This window comes from Dermacentor andersoni, chromosome 1, assembly GCF_023375885.2.
Source record: "Dermacentor andersoni chromosome 1, qqDerAnde1_hic_scaffold, whole genome shotgun sequence".
In the NCBI taxonomy this organism is placed as follows: domain Eukaryota; kingdom Metazoa; phylum Arthropoda; class Arachnida; order Ixodida; family Ixodidae; genus Dermacentor; species Dermacentor andersoni.
The window spans coordinates 259,001,240-259,014,647 of record NC_092814.1 but is presented as its reverse complement, the minus strand read 5'-3'; the positions used below and the strand labels follow the sequence as shown (position 1 = coordinate 259,014,647).

Sequence of the window (13,408 nt, the reverse complement as noted above, 5' to 3'; positions counted from 1 at the left end):
CACTTAATGATGCCAGCATCCGTGCTTGATGCAGCCACTTGACGAGAACTTCTTGTAACTTCTCAGGCTGTCCTTCTTTTGGCGCTTTCCGCTTGAGCCCGAACTTGTTGGCATTCTGCAGCAACACCGCTTCGTTTGCAAGGATCGTTTTGAGCAAAGATTCGGGTATCTTATGGTCCCGGGCAATGCTGGCTTTCATGGTTCCATGCCGCTTCTCTGCTTCCTTGATAATATTCAGCTTATCACCGAGCGACAGAACTGTCCGCTTTTGGGACATTGTGCGCTGCGTTGCTCCACACAACTCGAAACCTCCGCTGAACGCTGGCCGCTAGGATTACAACGAAGAACGCGTGCGATAAACTTAGGCCTCTCTGCGCTACCTTGTCGGCGATCTGCTGCTGGGAAACTGGAAGGAGAGAAACGCTTCCCCAACGTGACGAGAGGCGACGCCATCGAGAAGAGAGGGAGAAAGTGATTGTGAAGAAGAAAAGGTGCTATTTCAGCACAGAGAGCGTCGCGCACTGCTGCTGGTGGGGGAGAGAGAAACATATGAACTGCGTTTAGGTCCAATGCCCGGCCCTTCAAAACAGCAACGGGTTTTGGATTTATTGTTCAAATACCCGTCAGAAATTGGTCTAATAGGAAAGCTTTAAAGATTGCACACTTCATATACAAGAGCCTAAATTTACCCACCATGTCACCTGTAATTACAGTCAAACCCGGCTATATCGAACTCGCAAAAAAACGCCTATCAGTTCGATATAGAGCATAATTCGATATACGCCTGTTAAATAATTGGATGTCATAAAAGCACATACCATTTATAAAATCACTTTATTAACGAAACTACCTTAGTTTGGCATAAATTAGTCCTGCATTTTCTTCTGCTTGGGCAATTTCGCTGCCTGCGACGCACGCACTTCCCCACGTTGTCTAAGGAGTCTGAGCAGCTGAGGCCGCAACCCTCCGCATTCGCGCAGAAGCGCCGGACTAATGCGAGTGCACCAATCACTTCGGAGGATATGGGAAAAGGACCGTAGTTGCTTTCCTCAATGTGCCTACTGCCATTTGTGCTCGGTACGATGTCGGCGATGTAGTCTTCGTTTCCGGGCTCAACCGTGGTCGCGACACCATCATCTGCACTCACAAACTCGTCCACCGTTGATTCGAATGTCCCGGAAATTTTGACAGCTCACTCCAAACTTCGGCAACACCGGCAACGGCTTTGTCGCATTCATCAGAATTTACAGTCCTCACCGAGCACGCGGAAACCGGCACGTATGAAGAACCCCTCGTACACGGCCGTGCGTATGCGTCGGGCGCCATGGGCACCGGGTTGAGAGTCTGGCCACTTTAGCCCTAATCGTGCCGAGAGTGCTCCTCGGAATCTTGCACGCTGCGGGGACATCCAACTTCTCATCGCGTTCGACGCGATTTATGATTTCGAGCTTCACGACAAAGGCGAATTCTGCCGCTTCATCACGGCAACACTGCGGGAGAAGGCCCACAAAGCGCAAACACGATTAACCAGAGAAGCAGCCAGACAACTCGCACTTTCGCCATCTTGCACGAAGAGAGCACAAGAGCTTCTGATTGGCTGTCTGAGCAAGCGCTGTAGGCGGGCCAGGATCATCTTTTGCTGGGGAGTGTCGCTAGCGTGGTCGCTAGATAGTGATCTAAAGAAAGGAAGGACGTTTGATTCTGCAACCCGTGTGGGAGCACGGCGAAGCGTCGTCAGGGGAGAGGGGGTGGCAAGTGAAAGATGATAGAAAAAGAGGGAAGATGTGGCCTAATAGACTCCACTATGTGCGACACGGTGAGTGTCGACGGCTCGCCCGAACAGCCCGAGGCAGCGCGGTCACGGTAGGGAGAGCGGTTGGATGGAGCCGCGTCGCCGGGTTTCCCCGCTACTGCGAGGGAAAGCCAACTTCTGGGGGCACTTTTCCGCCGCTTGACGTTCAATATATCGGGAGTCACTGCAATATTTGTTCGATGGAAGCGTAATTTTTGCTATATAAACTCATTGTAACTATACCGTGACAAGAAATTGTTCGATATATAGAATAATTCTATGTAAACGGGTTCCATATGGTCGGGTTCGACTGTATTAGTATCAGGTCCACTCGGACATTTCATTTTATTTTTAATCTGTTCTTCCCCCACTCTCCTCTGGAATCTTTTAATCCCATTCCCCATAGCTATACAGAGTAGCATGCCAGCGGTTACATACGCGCCGGCAAAATTCTGTCTTTCTAATAAAGAGCTTTCTCTCTCTACGAGCAGCGCCGGAGCGAACCGATCGAGCGGTGTCAAACATGCGGAGAGACGGAGCGAGGAAAGAGACCCGCGGCACTTTTTTTTCGGCCGCCTTTCCGTCCCGCACTTCGCGACGGTCGTCGTATAATGCGTGACAGGCGTAAAATTGCGTCGGATAACCGGAGTTTTAAACGCATTGCTTCTATGGGGACTTCGCCGGGACTGCGCTAATCTGTCGTAAAATCCGGGTCATCACAAAACCGGGGGACGTATAACCGAGGTTGCACCGTAGTTGTGCTCTGGTGCAGAAATAAGACGGCTAACATACGCGATCACGCAGTTGCTGTCCCGCTGTCTTTAGGACAAGATAGCAGCAATGTAATGGCCACTGGCATCCGTGTGAACTTGTGTGTAGGCATGCAGATCAAGATGACCCAACACAAGTGGATTGATAAGGCAACTAATAAGCATAAAGCATATAATTTAGTATAAGGTTTTAAAAATGCACATCGCTGCCGATCATAGCACACTGCTTGGCGAAATTTTAAGCTGCCCCTGCCCATATGACGGAAATCACCAATATGACGTAAGTGGGGCGAGCTATCCGATTGACTGACCAGGGCGCGTGATCGATAATTTTTCCAACTTTATGGTAAACAAACGATGTTTGTAATAGTGGGAATGTTAGTTAATTTGTTTTTATAAAAAGAAAGTAAGATAAAGAGAATCCACAAGAACAATTTTTCAGTACACTTAATTAAGCACTTCCGGCACACAACAAGTGCTGTCTGCTTGTGTTACAACGAGCCCCGTCTTTGACGAGAGCTCCGCCGTCAGTGTCAATCTGTCTTTTTGCGAGTGCTATGATTCGACTTTATTGCATTGTGGACTGCAAACGTAGCAACTGGCGATATGTCAAGCTGTGACATCGTGTCCCTCTGCAAGCCAGTAGATGAGTGCACTGGCTGCAGCGCATCGGACTGCAGCTATCCAATGGGCGCCAGGATTTGCGCGATGCGGTCGTCATTTTACACCGGAAGATTACTAACGCAATAGCATTTCGCGAGTCCGGTATTAGGGTAACCGCAAGCACAAGGGGACAGGGCCTGGTCGTGTCCCCTTGCGTGTCGTTTCAGGGGATGAACAAGAAGCGCAAATGTGAATGATCTGCATGGTGCAGCTACCTGGTGCCATAGAGCTCAACCCCACACAGTAGCAGTAACAAAATGTATTCTTCTTTGCTGCTGGTGTAAATTTTTCGCAGGAGTGTAATCATTAACACATTGTTTTTGTAAATGCTTAAAATGTTTTACACTTGGTTAGACCAATATTAGCTCTTTCTTTGGGTGGTTAAGCTCTGCGCCAACGGGTGGCTGGACCGTGGAGACCGATCAGGCAGCTCTCGTACGTCTACGCTAAAGTTCCTTCATCAGCTTGAGTTTATGCCTCCACCGTTCCGTCGAAACGTTCTGCTAGTATGTGATTACCGGAATACAAGACACTTTGGCGCTACGACAGAATGCTCGCAACACACGCTGCTTCGATAGCTCTCGCTTGGGGTTCACGGCCAAGCCGCTAGCGGAGACGTTTCGCGCGGGCAGGCTCCAAAACAACCGGAAGTGGACGATGTGACGTCGCATCGTGATGCAGAACCAGTGAAAACGGAGCTTAGCCCTGTTCGTTTGGCGAACGAGTTGAGGAGGAAAAGCATGGCTAGAAAGGAGGGTAACTTGTAATCACTTGTAGTTCCATTAATACGGAACGCTTCACATAAATTATGGTGCGAATGTTCTACTTAACCCTTTCGCTGTCACGGACGTACCGGTACGTCTTGCGCTTCCCCCCCACAGTGTCACTGACGTACCAGTACGTTCTCTATCGTGCGTTCAAAATTTCGGTTGTATCGTGCGTTCAAAAGGGTTGTTCTGCCGTCTCCGCTGGTTTGAATGTTTTTATTTTTCTTCTGTTGGTATGTTTGCTACGGCGCGTCAAGTTCAGGCGCACGCGCCGTTGCCTCTCCGAAAAGAGTGACTCGATTGCTGCTTTCCCTCTCTCGCCGCACCGTCGCTTCCGACTTGCAGCAGTAAACGTAAAGCCCTTCGAACTTTGTTTTAGACTTTTTCCATCTCCCTCTGTCTTCTTGATCACACAACGTCCCATTTCTCTCCGCTGTGCTGGCGACTGAAAGCGCATCCTTCTTGCGCGCGGTTACTTTCGGATAGCTGAGGCGCGCGGGACCTTCGTCTGCTCATTGGAGCGGTGGCTCTTCCGATTCAGAATACGAGCCAAGCTCGGATTTAGACTCGGACAGCGTCTCATGCGAGGAAGAGATGAGTTCCGCATCGTCAGATTCGGATGTTGAACGGATGTTAGTCAGGCTGATGATGATGATGATGTTTACTAACAACAGCTGCAGAACACTGAAATGTGCACATTGCATCGACTATGTTATTTGTATACCAATCATAATCAAAAATAAATTGCTATGTTCATTCCCTGTTATACTCGTTCCCTGAAACCAAGCCGACACTGGGGGTGCGTCACGGCCAGAAAGGTCCGACAGCGAAAGGGTTAAGCTGTACCCTACACGTCTACAAAATTTATCCGAACGGTTTCAGGGGCCCTTTAATGAAAAGATTCCGTGCCAGCGCCTCTGAAATTTCCTTTCGTCGCTGCGCCAGCAATATTGTGTCGGATGGAGGACAACAAAAGCATGCTTGACTTCTGTTTCAAGAAATATCATGCTTCATATCAAATTTCTGTGGTCTTGCCAGTCTGTAACTAAAGTCTGCAACAGCGACTGTAACTGCACAAGGTATCGACTTGCAAGGCTCTTGCAGCTGCCAGTAATCTGTTTTGTCACAGCTATGGCTGGATTTAAGTTTTCACTCGCAGCTTTCATGTCAGTAGTGTGGATTTTTTTGGTTTCTGCAGGACAGCAATAAAAGAGAATCAAGAAAGTAGCTCGTATCCATCACCTATGGCACGAGAACCATTGTGCCAAGCATCGACATGTGCGTAGACAAACGAACAGAGGGAACCTTGTTTACACAATGTGGTTTGATACTTTATTTTTCTGCGTATAACATGCACCCCCCCCCATTATAAGAGCCCTGAAAATTACAAAATCTGCACCTATAATCTGCAAGAATAACTGCATACAAGAATGCTCAAATGTTTATAAAAACCGTCTCCATTTACAGACGCATGACTTGCCACGTTCTATTCTCTACCGGCAGCTCTGTTCATCTCTTTTGCGATGCTGATTTTTAAATAACGGCCCTTTAAGGGAAGCTGAAACGGTTTTCAATTTCCACGAATTGCTGGGATTAGGAAGAACAGACCTAATAATTTACGGTTCCGAATTTTTTCCTTCGTTTTGTTAATATAAGGGGCGGAAATCGCTTTCTAAATCACCCCCGTGGACACGCCCCCATCGCTTCTCGGAGCGCCGGGTGAGGTGGTTGCCAGAGGAGAGAACCGGCGAGAGTGAAGTCATTCGCGGCGACCGAGCTGCCGGACCGGCGTGCTGGCATGTATTGGCATGCCTCTTTCCGTCCTGCGCTTTACTGAACATCGCTACGAGAGATCTGCCGCCGCCGCCGCTCACGTTTGTTTTCTTTTGCGATTTTCGTAAAATATTCTTTCGTGAAGCTGCCTGTCGCGGCAGGCTCACGTGCATGCTCGCACGAGCAAACGCCGCTGGCACGCTGCGAAGCATAGACGAAAACGCACGCAGTAAAAAATGTTGGTGACCGGACTTCGTGCGTAGCCTTCACAGCGTTGCACCTGAGGTATGAAATGGAGTATAGGCTTGCCTAGTGACATTCGACGTACGGTTGCAGTTATCGTGTTTACCACACGGCGGTGCTAAAACTGCCTAATATCTTTATGTCAACACTAGCATGAAGCACGCATACCGATTCTTGATCGAGCCACAATCGCAAAGTTGTCGAACCATAGTACGAATATTGCACATATAATACCTCTGGCCATCTCTGGATGTGTTTGATAAGCAACTTCCGTGACTGTACCTCGCAGCACTGCGTGTGCACGGTTTGAAACGCAGCACTTATGTTTGCGATCGTGTATCAACACTCAAAAAACCACTGGACTTTAGACAAGCAGCAGCAAGGTGCTTGACATCGCTGAATTGCACCCTTGTTTACAATCTAATGAGAAGTTAGTGCTTTGGCATTCTTCCAGCAGCAAGTTCCCAGTGACACTTTAGCGCATTTTTTCTCCTGTCATTGGAACATGCAGCTACATGAAAAAAAAACAAAAAAACATACTTACCAGCTAAGATTTCCAACGCGCGAGAAGGTGCACAAATCGCTCTCACTGTTGGCACACTCAACATCGTCGTTGCCGCTGTTACCGCCATTGACGCCATCGTTTTCCGTATCGGCTGTCGGTTCGAACATGTACGGCAAAAATACAAGCTGTCCGAGACAGCGAGAATGTTCCATAATGCTTACAACTCAGCTATGAAGCCAGAACAGAACAGCGTGCTACGCTCTGAAACGGCGGCATGCGGCGGCGCCGACCGGCGACTGCCGCGATTGACGTCACAGCGGCCCCGACCAATCACGGGCAACAGCGGCGTTCGCGCGACGCCCTGAGGCGCTGGTGCGCGTTTTCTTGAAAAAACAGCCGCTTGCGTTTGTTTCCGCCCTTTTTGAACCAGATATTCGTGTTCAGGGGACTCAACACTGTAGAATGCCGCAGAGAACTCATTTTTTTTCTAAAAGTGTTTCAGCTTCCCTTTAAGCGCAGCTCATCGTAATCCAAGTTCAAGTTTTCCAGAGCCATATGCGCTGTTCAATAACTGCTAAATGCAAAATGGCGACCCCTAAAGATGAGAATGGGCAACCATGAAGGAGGATAGAAGGGAGCTTCAACACGCAGTTGTAGGGATAGGGCGGCGGTTCCTTAAGAGACATAAAAACTTTGAATGCCGGAGAACTTTGCCTTGAGGCGTGGCTTCACGGCAGCATGCGCCGCGCTGCCGTGAGGCCAATTTTCAATGCAAAATTCACATACAACCTACCGAACTTTACTGTTAAACCTTTTCAATATTTGGTGCACGCACAAAAATACGGTAGTGTGCATGTAGGAACTAGGTAATGTAGCATGAACAGCTATTTGGTGAAATATCTATTGTATGTGCCCAAAGACACTTGTATCTACCATCGTGCCATAAGCATACTAACAAAAACTAGCTATGTGTTCGTTGCTTCAAAAGTAAACAGGCTGAGCTTACTCTGGATTGCAAGCCTTCAAGTTGTCCAAAAAGAACAGGCAAGTCACAGGTTTTTGGTTGTGTGGGGACCATCGATGAAGACACCTAGACGTGAACACAACAGAGACGGTCAATAAGTACATACATGTGCCATCCCACCGTGGCATACTGCTACTGGATGCTTGTACAATAAAATAAGTGGCCATCAAAAATGTGTGAGGGCCACTTAATTATCATTAAAAAAACCACCCCATCCGCTATTCCGGCAAACGGGGTGGTTTGGGCGGATTGCCGGATTTGTGGGGCGTAAACGTGAGCGGCCGGAGCGGTGCAGCCGCTTGGTGGCGTAGAATTCAACCAGACAAACACAGAGTTAAAACTGCAGTAGCCCACCACATCGTGCTTCGATGCTGGTGCAAATTTTTGTTAGCAGCGTAATTGTGAACACGATTATGCCGCTGTCGTAAATTTACACCAGAAGCTAAGCAGAATATAGTAATTAGCTTTGTGTTTGTGTGGCTGAGCTTTGCGCCAACAGCTGGTGCCACCAATCTGGCCGCACCGGCAAACCGCCTGCGCTTGCCGGAATACCAGATGCACTAAAATTCTCTAATAATTGTGCAAACTGCATTCAAATGGTTTAAAGTAATTTTTTATAATACCACACTTACACAACACGCACAAACCGCCTGCCTACTGAAAGCATGAGAATAATTAGATTATCATACCTGGGTGTTGCATCAGGGTCCTGCATATACACTTGGAAGAACCGCACCTGCCCATCAGCACCAGCAGTGGCAAGTGCCGTACCATCAGGTGCAAATGCAGCATCAATGATTGGCTACAGTAGGAAAGAAAATGAAGACAAAGAAAAAGAAAACTACTTTACAGAAGCCCTCAGTTAATGATCCCAGTAAAACCCAAATGCACAGATGCATGACAAGATTTAATAACAGGCATGGCACCACCCACTAATGACCAAACCTAACACCTAATGTAGCCTATTTGATATCAATTACAGTGAAAGCTCGTTAGTGCAAACACCACATTAACCATCTTTTCAGAATAACGAACTTTTCAGAAATCATGTGCTGACTTTTTATGGTTTCAATATGAAAATATTTCAGTACTACAAACTTCAGGATACCGAACATTTCCGAATAACGATCGTTGTTCAGTTTCCATGTCATGTTAACACCACAGTACTATGAAATATTATTCTGAAATCTGCAGATTCTCAAATTTCCGAGTGTCCTTCTCGGCAGCCCAAATAGTAGGCTAACAGACGACAAGGCGCACCAAGCCGACGCTACAGCGCACGTGTCCAGAAAACCCACGACGCTGACCATTAAAAAAAGAATGCAGGAGAGAATTTTTTAAAAATCTATTGCAGAGGCAGTAATGCATAAGGTTTTGCGAGTGCGTGCTTTTCCCTGACAAGTGTCGCCTAGCAACAGAGGTGCGTCTCTTCCGTCTTTCGACCTTCTTTCTGTGCACACTTCTTTCTTTTGCAATACTTTCTGTGGCCTAACTAGCTGTGCATGCGGAGAAATGTAACCTCAACTCACGAGGATGACACGTTGGTCGCACTTTCCACTTTCCGGACTGTGATGTTTACGCGCGCTTATGCTTTGGAATAGTTCAGGTGTTCACTTTGTGGGGTTCTCACCCGTGCTCTTGGGATAAAGGAACGACAACACAGTAGTGGAAACAATCACAAGGGCATTTATTGCACCTTTCATAGACTAATGCCTGCTAGCCGAGTTGCTATAAACAAAACTTACCGACGGGCGCGTGACAAATCATTGAAGTTCGACTCACCGCGACCGGATAACGAGCAAATATGTTCTCCCCATGCTGGACACCAACGCAGGGTCGTTCACGCGTACGGTCACGCGAACGGTGGCGCGTTCGAACGATCATGTTCGTCCATTCCGGGGTAGGCTTCGCGAGACTGTCTCGCAGAAGCATGGATCAGCACGCGCGCGCAGAACATCTACGCCGCTTGCCGACCCCAAGCCAAAGCGGAAGAGCCTTCTCCTTTTTGCACCGAAGTAACCCCGCTGTTAGGTGGCGTTAGCACAGCCACAGTCGCGCCATCTCTCGCAATGTGCTTCAATCAGACCGACTGCCGCTGGCACTGAGCCACGCGGCGAGGCCGGATTACAGGAGATGGGAGCTATGCGGGAAAACATATCAGGGGACGCGTGAGAGTCGCGAATTCCGACAACCTCGAGTGAAACAAGTGTGGTGCCCATGGCAAGGAATGTGAAAAACAAACAAGAAACACTGCACTTTGGAGGTGACATAGAGCTTCTTTTTTGTCAGCATTTTTCTCAGCATCAGCAGGAAAGGGGGATGAATTTTATTCTAGCCACAACAAAAAATAATTTCGAAAAAGCTCTCATTTTAGTCATGCAATTATAGGAGATATTGCCATGATGCCACACCTTACTGATGGCTTAAACGTATGTATGTATGTATGTATGTATGTATGTATGTATGTATGTATGTATGTATGTATGTATGTATGGGAACTGCGAGCGGAGAGTGGTAAGGCTGTTATTCAGTCGTTTCGTAGGCGGTTCTACCCATTCGCCGCCCCCTCTTCCCCTCCTCGCTTCCATTCTATCTACCTTCTCTCTGGACTTCCACGTTGGTAGAAAGGCAAGCACTTGTGGGGGGGCACGGATAACTACAGCTGTCAAGAGGCTAATGTAGAGGGCATTGTGCATATTCGACACGGTGTGGTGCAAACAAGTTCTTCGAGCCTCTTTTCTTCTCTGCCACGCACCTTCCATGTATATACAGGCTCTGAACAACCCCTGACACGGTGAGCGGGACAGCAGCAGTAGCAGTAGCAGCAGCAGTGGGAAAGTCGAAGGAAAAGCCAATTAAAGCTTTGCTTTAATAAAAACAAAATGAGGGTTGGGATGGAATACCCTTCTGACTAATTCAATCTGGTACTGTACTTGCACGAAATAACAAGATGGCGAGTTTGTATTACTCAAGAGGGACAAAATATGCTCTATACCCCCAACTAATCATGTAGAGTGCACACCTACAGTATTTAGGCTTATAAACAAATATTTTAGCATAGCACAAAAGGCAATTCATTACTGCTTCATATTTGCGTGCGAAATTGGCAAGCATGAAAACACTGAAGTAGCAGTATCATCATGTTATGAGAGAAAGCTGAAAAACGAACAAAACGCATTGTTCTGAGGGTCCACATGCGTATGTGCCAAGCAAATTATGTGCGAATTGAAATTATGGCAAAACACAGTTGCAATGAATTAGGCCACTGGACACTGCAGTTGACACCCAAGCACAATTGCACCCATTCCATTTCATTACACTGAGTTGCGCTCTTGCTAAATTATATACAAATCCACACCAACAGCCACAGATTTTTTTCAATAGCTTACCTGCTAAAAGCTGAACTCACTTCATTATGGAACATGAGACTGTGGAAAGGAGGATGAATTTTATTCTGGCCACAGCAAAAAATAATTTTGAAAAAGCTCTCATTTTATTCATGCAATTACAGTAGAGATATTGCCGTGATGCCACACCTTACTGATGGCTTAAACGTGAAGGCACACAACAGTGTGAAAAGCCAGGTCATGCTGAAACACACACATGGGCAAGCACAAATCAAGTGCTTAAAGCAGCTTTACCAATAGAATATACACCTTTTCATTGGGCAAGAAGGAAAGGATGCGCAGCGAGCCTTTCCTCGTCTCTGGCTTGTGCAAGCAAATGTAGCGCTGCTTGAATGTGCTGCTGTCGCATGCTCCGGAATGAGTAGGAAATGTTTTAGCTCGTTCTCCATAAAATTTACGGGATGTCAGATCATACAAGATTGTCGAAGAACCACTGTGTAGCCTTTCGGTGCAGCGGTAACTACAGTGTGCAGAAATTTCTCTTGGCTGTGCAAATGTGCAATGTGCATCATCAGCCACAGTGCGCATATGTGTTATGAACTAATTTGGCTGTACAGGGGTTTCCACTCTATAAAACTTGCATCTGTGCATTGCCAGTATGAAGTGCAAAATCTCATTACAGTCAAACCCGGCTATATCGAACTCGCAAAAAAACGCCTATCAGTTCGATATAGAGCATAATTCGATATAAGTCTGCTGAATAATTGGATGTCATAAAAGCACATACCATTTATAAAATCACTTTAGTGATAAAACTAGCTTAGTTTCGCATGAAATAGTCCTGCATTTCTTTCTGCTTGCGCAATTTCGCTGCCTGCGATGCACGCACTTCTCCACATTGTCTAAGGAGTCGGGAGTGGCTGAGGCCGCAACCTTCCGCATTCGCTCAGAAGCACCAGACTAGTGCGAGCGCAGCAACCACTTCGGAGGATGTAGGCAAACGACCGTCGTTGCTTTCCTCATTGTGCCCACTTTCACTTGTGCTCGGTACGATGTCGGCAACGTAGTCTTCGTTTTCGGGCTCTCCCGTGGTCACAACACCATGATTTGCACTCACAAACTCGTCCATCCACTGTTGATTCGTCAACAGCTTCCGGAAATTCTGACAACTCGCTCCAAGTTTCGGCAACACCGGCAACGGCTGCATCGCATTCATCAGAATTTGCAGTCATCACCGAGCACGTGGAAGCCAGCACGGCTGAAGCAATTTCGGATGAACCACTCGTACACGGCCGTGCGTACGCGTCGGGCGCCACGGGCACCAGGGCGAGAGTTTGACCGCTTTAGCCCTAATTTCCCCCTTCTTCAAGATCGTCCCGAGCGTGTTCCTCGGAATCATTCACGCTTCGGGGACACATCAGACTTCTCACCGCGTTCCACCCGATTTACGATTTCGAGCTTCACGACAAAAGGCAAATTCTGCGGCTTCATCACAACAACACTGCGGGAGAAGGCCCACAAGGCACACAAGGCACACACACAATGGACCAGAAAAGCACCGAGACAACTCGCACTTTCGCCATTTTGCACGACGAGGGCACAAGAGCCTCTGATTGGCTGTCTGAGCAAGCGCTACGGGCGGGCCAGGATCATTTTTTGCAGGGGGGGGGGGGGGGGGGGGGTGTCAACAGCTGGTCCGAAGCAGCGCGGTCACGGTAGAGAGAGCATTTGGATAGAGCCGCGCCGTCGGGTTTCCCCGCAACCACGAGAGAAAGCCAACTTCTGGGGCCACTTTTCCACCGCTCGACGTTCGATATACAGTCAAACCCACTTATAACAATACCGCTTTTAACAATATATCGGATATAGCAATGGACAGCCGCGGCACCGTCACCTTTGCAGTGTGTTCTATGGTAAAATACACCGCTTATAACAATGCTATCATACTAGATTGTCGGTTATAACAATTAAATGTAGTCATTTGGAGCCAACCCTCACAGAAAAAAAACGCGCAAACGCAGCGACCACGCCGGCCAAACTACTCTGCCAAAAGCGCGCGCGTGTATGCGGAGCCGCCCGCACAGGGGCGGCAAAAAGCTCACGTGACGACGCATGCGAGGAGAATGGGGTGAGCAGGAGAAGCAGGAGAAAAGACGGACGCTTTCCTCTGGGCAGAGTAGGAGAGGGAAGGAAGGCATTTCTTTTGTTGCTTTTGTATCGGCACGCGGGGAGCAGTCCATTCTGAGGGTGTGCCACTCGTTGAAAACGCGTCACGGCAGTTGAGTGTGGGCTGCCCCATCTTTCCCATTCTCCTTGGTTCCTGCTTCACCAGTAGCACGTGTTCCGAAGGCAGTGTACAGTGTCAAAGCACGTGCGTTGCCAGCGAGGTTTTCGTCATCTGTCATCACCGGCCTTGGTCCTACTGGTCCTACCGTCATGAATTGCTTCCGAAAAGCGGACTTTGCCGGGGATATCAGTGATGCGGAGTATCGCGAAGCTACTGCCGATGGAGCCATTACAGAAC

General features: G+C 48.0%; 1 protein-coding gene across 6 annotated transcripts in view; it reads right to left on the bottom strand.

Annotated features, from left to right (window-relative positions):
- The window catches only part of Ge-1 (Enhancer of mRNA-decapping protein 4 homolog Ge-1), a 222,399-nt gene that overhangs the window by 150,151 nt on the left and 58,840 nt on the right, over positions 1-13,408 (bottom strand). For all 6 annotated transcript variants that reach the window (XM_055063694.1, XM_055063698.2, XM_055063697.1 and 3 more), the window contains exons 8-9: positions 8,227-8,339; positions 7,520-7,603 (exon numbers count right to left, since the gene is read on the bottom strand). In XM_055063694.1, the coding sequence (XP_054919669.1) occupies positions 7,520-7,603; positions 8,227-8,339 (197 nt within the window). The remainder of the gene's footprint in view (positions 1-7,519; positions 7,604-8,226; positions 8,340-13,408) is intronic.